At 36.0% G+C, this 4,758-nt stretch overlaps 1 protein-coding gene across 1 annotated transcript; it reads left to right on the top strand.

Annotated features, from left to right (window-relative positions):
• The first annotated feature begins 233 nt into the window (after window positions 1–233).
• On the top strand, window positions 234–1,877 carry LOC134723082 (uncharacterized). Its single transcript, XM_063586720.1, has one exon. The coding sequence runs from the start codon at window positions 234–236 to the stop codon at window positions 1,875–1,877; it is 1,644 nt and encodes a 547-aa protein (XP_063442790.1).
• The last annotated feature ends 2,881 nt before the right edge of the window (window positions 1,878–4,758 follow it).

Below are 4,758 nucleotides of genomic sequence, written 5' to 3'. Positions count from 1 at the left end.
GACGTTTCAAAAAACGGACACGACCCGCGGAGAATAATTTAGTTGTTAATCTATCGTCAACATAATTAACCAACTCCGAAGAAAAATTATAAAGTAGAGGTCTAAACTTCTGTCCTATACCAGCAAACATTAACAACCTACAACTGGAGACAGACGTGGATCAATTTGCAAGACGTCTTCGCCTAAAAGAACATTTTAATAGGCAACACAATTTTTTTTTACAAGGAGCCGGAATGAATGATTCGGAATATGAGAGTGATAAAGAGGACAAGTGCATCCCAAGATTTAAAAAGAAAAGCGAATGGAATCCACCAAGGAGTAAGAATGACAATTTAGAATCCTTTATATCATCAATTAAAACTGAAGTAAAATCATCAGTCAGCGGCAAAGGTTTACGGAATCTCTCTGAACAAGAAAGCCAGGCCATAAATAATTTAAAAAGCCGTGATGATATTGTTATTAAACAAGTAGACAAAGGAAGTGCAGTTGTAGTGATCAACAAAACCGACTACATTGAAGAAGGGAATCGTCAGCTTTCAAATACAAAATTTTACAAACATTTAGAAAGTGATCCTACCAAGAAAATAAGTGAACACATTAATGAGGTCCTTTCAGACATGAACAGCAAAAAACATATAGATGACGACACGTACGACTATCTACGCCCTGATGAAACCTGCACAGCCGGTCGATTTTACTTGCTCCCAAAACTTTATAAAGAAGGGAGTCCGGGAAGACCTATAGTATCTGCAAATGGACATCCAACCGAAAAAATATCTGAATTTGGGGATTACCATCTCAGACCACATGTTAGAACAATGCCATCTTACATTCAAGATACTACAGATTATTTGAAGAAAATGGATTCATTAAATCCATTACCAAACAACACAATTTTGGTATCGATGGATGTGTCTTCTTTATACACAAATATTCCCAAAAATGAAGGAATAGTCGCTTGTGAACAAGTATGGAACAATCGTAAGGATAAACATCCCCCAACAGACTGTCTGGTTCATTTGCTGAGACTAGTGCTTGAAAACAACAATTTTGTATTCAACGACCAGCACTACTTGCAGGTTGACGGTACCAGTATGGGAACCAAAATGGCACCTTCTTTTGCCAACATTTTCATGGGGAGTCTCGAAGAACGCATCCTTACGAATGTACCATACAAACCCTTGTCTTGTCTCCGTTATATTGATGACATCGACATCAAATGGAACGAAACTGCAGAACGTCTGCAAGAATTTTTCGATTTCTGTAACAACTTTCATCAATTGATAAAGTTCACATCTGAAGTTTCAAATGAGAAAATTGCGTTTCTCGACACCACCATAACTTTAGAAAACGGAGTCGTGACAACTGACCTTCACACCAAAAAAACTGATAAACACCAATTTCTCTCTCCGAAGAGTTGTCACCCGAAACACTGCTCCCGGAGCATTCCGTACAGCCAAGCCATCAGGTTAAAACGGATTTGTTCATCGGAATCTAAATTAAACCATTGTTTAAGGCAACTCAGACAGCAACTCAAATCAAGAGGTTATAAGAACAAAAGTATTTCAGAAGCTTTCGGGAAAGCAAAAGAAAAAGACCGAACAAACCTACTTGAATACAAAGAAAAGACGGCCCAGACAAATAAAATCCCGTTTGTTGTTAGCTTTCATCCTCACCTGACAAATCTTTCATCAATTGTCCACAAACACTGGCGTCTTATTGAAAATGATCCTTCCTTGAGAGAGATTTTTCCATCACCTCCCGTTATGGCTTACCGCAGACCCAAAAACCTCAAAGATATTCTAGTAACATCCAAAGTATCTAAACAGGAAATATCAACAATCGGAGGTTATAAGTCATGCAGAAGGGACAATTGAAAGTGCTGTAAAGTCGCCAACATCGAAACCCAGTTCTTCAGCACAGTCACAAAGAAAAATTTCAACATATTTATAACATCAAATTGCAAACGCAAAATTGCATTTATGTTCTAACGTGTGGAACTTGCAGATTACAATATGTTGGTGAAACAGAAACACCATTTAACATCCGACTAAATAACCATCGGTCATTTTATACAAAAGAAAGGAACTGCCCAATTACAAGACACCTTTTAAGAGCTGGACATGATTTTGAAAACGTCACATTTCAAATCATTGAGAAAAATCAAAATTGGGATACACAAGGAAGACAAAAAAGAGAGAGATTTTGGATGCACCAGTTACGAACTCTTGAACTTGATGGACTCAATGAGAGAGACGAAAAAAGATTTAAAAGCAAACCAAAACCATAATTATCTTAAAATAATACAAATTAATTTATAGAAATTCATACAATTAATCGAACATCTATAAATGTGTTAAACTTTTATTCCAACTTCACGTAGTTGTAGCTACAAACATATTTTATGCAACATAAATCAATATGTTACACTCTCTTTCAACTCTTGTATAGATTAAGCTACAAAAATATTTTTTTCATGCATCCGATTTCACCTTGAGAGATGCACACGCCCGATGAAGCTAATTTGTTTAGCGAAATATTGCGTATTTCTTTTTAACATCTAATAGAACTTTTTAATGTATTAATTAGTGTGTTTAAGTTATATTCTTAGACATTTTAGGGTTGTCACTGACTCAGACGTACTTATGAATATAATTATTTTCTGTGACTGTATCTTACATTAATTTGTAGGATCCTTTACTATAGATAATTTAGCTGATCTGTAACAATAACATCTTCATGCCTTATACATCATGTACTGTAGTACGCCGCTAGATTAAAACTGACGTGGAAAGGTAACACATGGCCAGCGAAAGCTCTTTTTTGAGAGCCCAGGTGGTCGTGTGGTCTAGCGGGACGGCTGCAGTGCAGGCGATTTGGTGTCACGATATCACAGTAGCATGGGTTCGAATCCCGGCGAGGGAAGAACCAAAAATTTGCGAAAGCAAATTTACAGATCTAACATTGTTGGGTTGATGTTTAGACGAGTTGTATATACATTATGTACACAGCCATGTATCACCATCATTGATGGCGATCCGATGGTTACATCTGTTGTAGGGTTGTCACTGACTCAGACGTACTTATGAATATAATTTTTTTCTGTGACTGTATCTTACATTAATTTGTAGGATCCTTTACTATAGATAATTTAGCTGATCTGTAACAATAACATCTTCATGCCTTATACATCATGTACTGTAGTACGCCGCTAGATTAAAACTGACGTGGAAAGGTAACACATGGCCAGCGAAAGCTCTTTTTTGAGAGCCCAGGTGGTCGTGTGGTCTAGCGGGACGGCTGCAGTGCAGGCGATTTGGTGTCACGATATCACAGTAGCATGGGTTCGAATCCCGGCGAGGAAAGAACCAAAAATTTGCGAACGCAAATTTACAGATCTAACATTGTTGGGTTGATGTTTAGACGAGTTGTATATATATATATATATATATATATATATATATGAATTTATTTTTTTCTTGTTCTACAAACAATTTATAGTTAGCATGAATAGTGCATTTACATACTATGTAAGAAACTGTAAGCTTTGTAATATTTGTACTGTTTCTTCTTTGTGAGGGCCTCAAGGTAGATTAGCGAAAGCTAATTGAGTCACCCTCTTTAAATAAAGTCATTACTTATTTTCATACTTAACAGCATGGCCAAAACGTCCTAACTAGTAGTTATCTGATAACACACGGTAACAATATGATCAAATCTGGACGAAACGATGATGTTGGAATGAAGTCTAATAGGAGAATTAACCAAAAAAAATGTTGGTATGAAGAATGATATTGGTAAATGTACGGCCTTCAGTAGATTGAATGGTCAGACTATAGCAGATTTGATTCGCAGACAATGTGATTTTCACATATCAAGACTGATAAGAAAAGAATGGACAATAAGGGCGTATAGAATGAAACAGGTTACATCAGACGTTTCTAGGGTGGATAGTCATAGAATTGATAAACTATTCAACAGCTTGAAAGACAAAGGATGTTATTCGACCTGAAAAATAGTTCACATTTTATTTGCTGTTATTTAGGTAGTTATTGCTGAGTACAAAGATTGAACAAGTAGGACATCTTCAATTGACGAAAAACCAATAAGGTTACTGTTTGCGAGGTAGTCACTGTCTTCTTCAAATGCCAATTGTGACCCATCATTACGTACGTATTTATCATTTATATGGAGACAAATAACAATAGTAGCAAGCATCTAAGATCTATAATGGTCTTAAGGAAAGCTTGGATTACTTTTTTGTCAATGCAAGACTGTATCTTATCCTAGGATAACAGAGTTGCCCAACAATATCAGAGTAGAAATACATCGTCTAGAGTCAAAAGTAAAATAACGGAAAGTCTTTTATAAAATAACAAAACCAAACTCATCAAACCAAACTCATCAAACCAACAGAAATAACTGTGATATTCCGAATTTGGTACAGGCATTTCCGTTTTTTTTTAGCTAGTTCAATATCTCACCAGTATAACAGTGGAATAGAATTTTCAACCCGAAACGCTTACGACGAGCAGCTAATGCAAATCGCGATCAAATTTTAGATATGGTTGAATAAAGGCAACAGTAGTATACCGCTGTACGAAATTCATAAATCTATAGAGAAAAAACAAATCCGAGTTACAAACTAAAACTGAGGGAAACGCATCAAATATAACAGAACTACGACACAACAGAAACACAAGATTAAAATGTAACACACACACAGAAACGAACTATAATATAACAATGGCAATTTCC

This window comes from Mytilus trossulus, chromosome 6 (genome assembly GCF_036588685.1).
Source record: "Mytilus trossulus isolate FHL-02 chromosome 6, PNRI_Mtr1.1.1.hap1, whole genome shotgun sequence".
NCBI classification, from domain to species: Eukaryota; Metazoa; Mollusca; class Bivalvia; order Mytilida; family Mytilidae; genus Mytilus; species Mytilus trossulus.
This window is presented reverse-complemented; position numbering and strand designations above follow the sequence as displayed.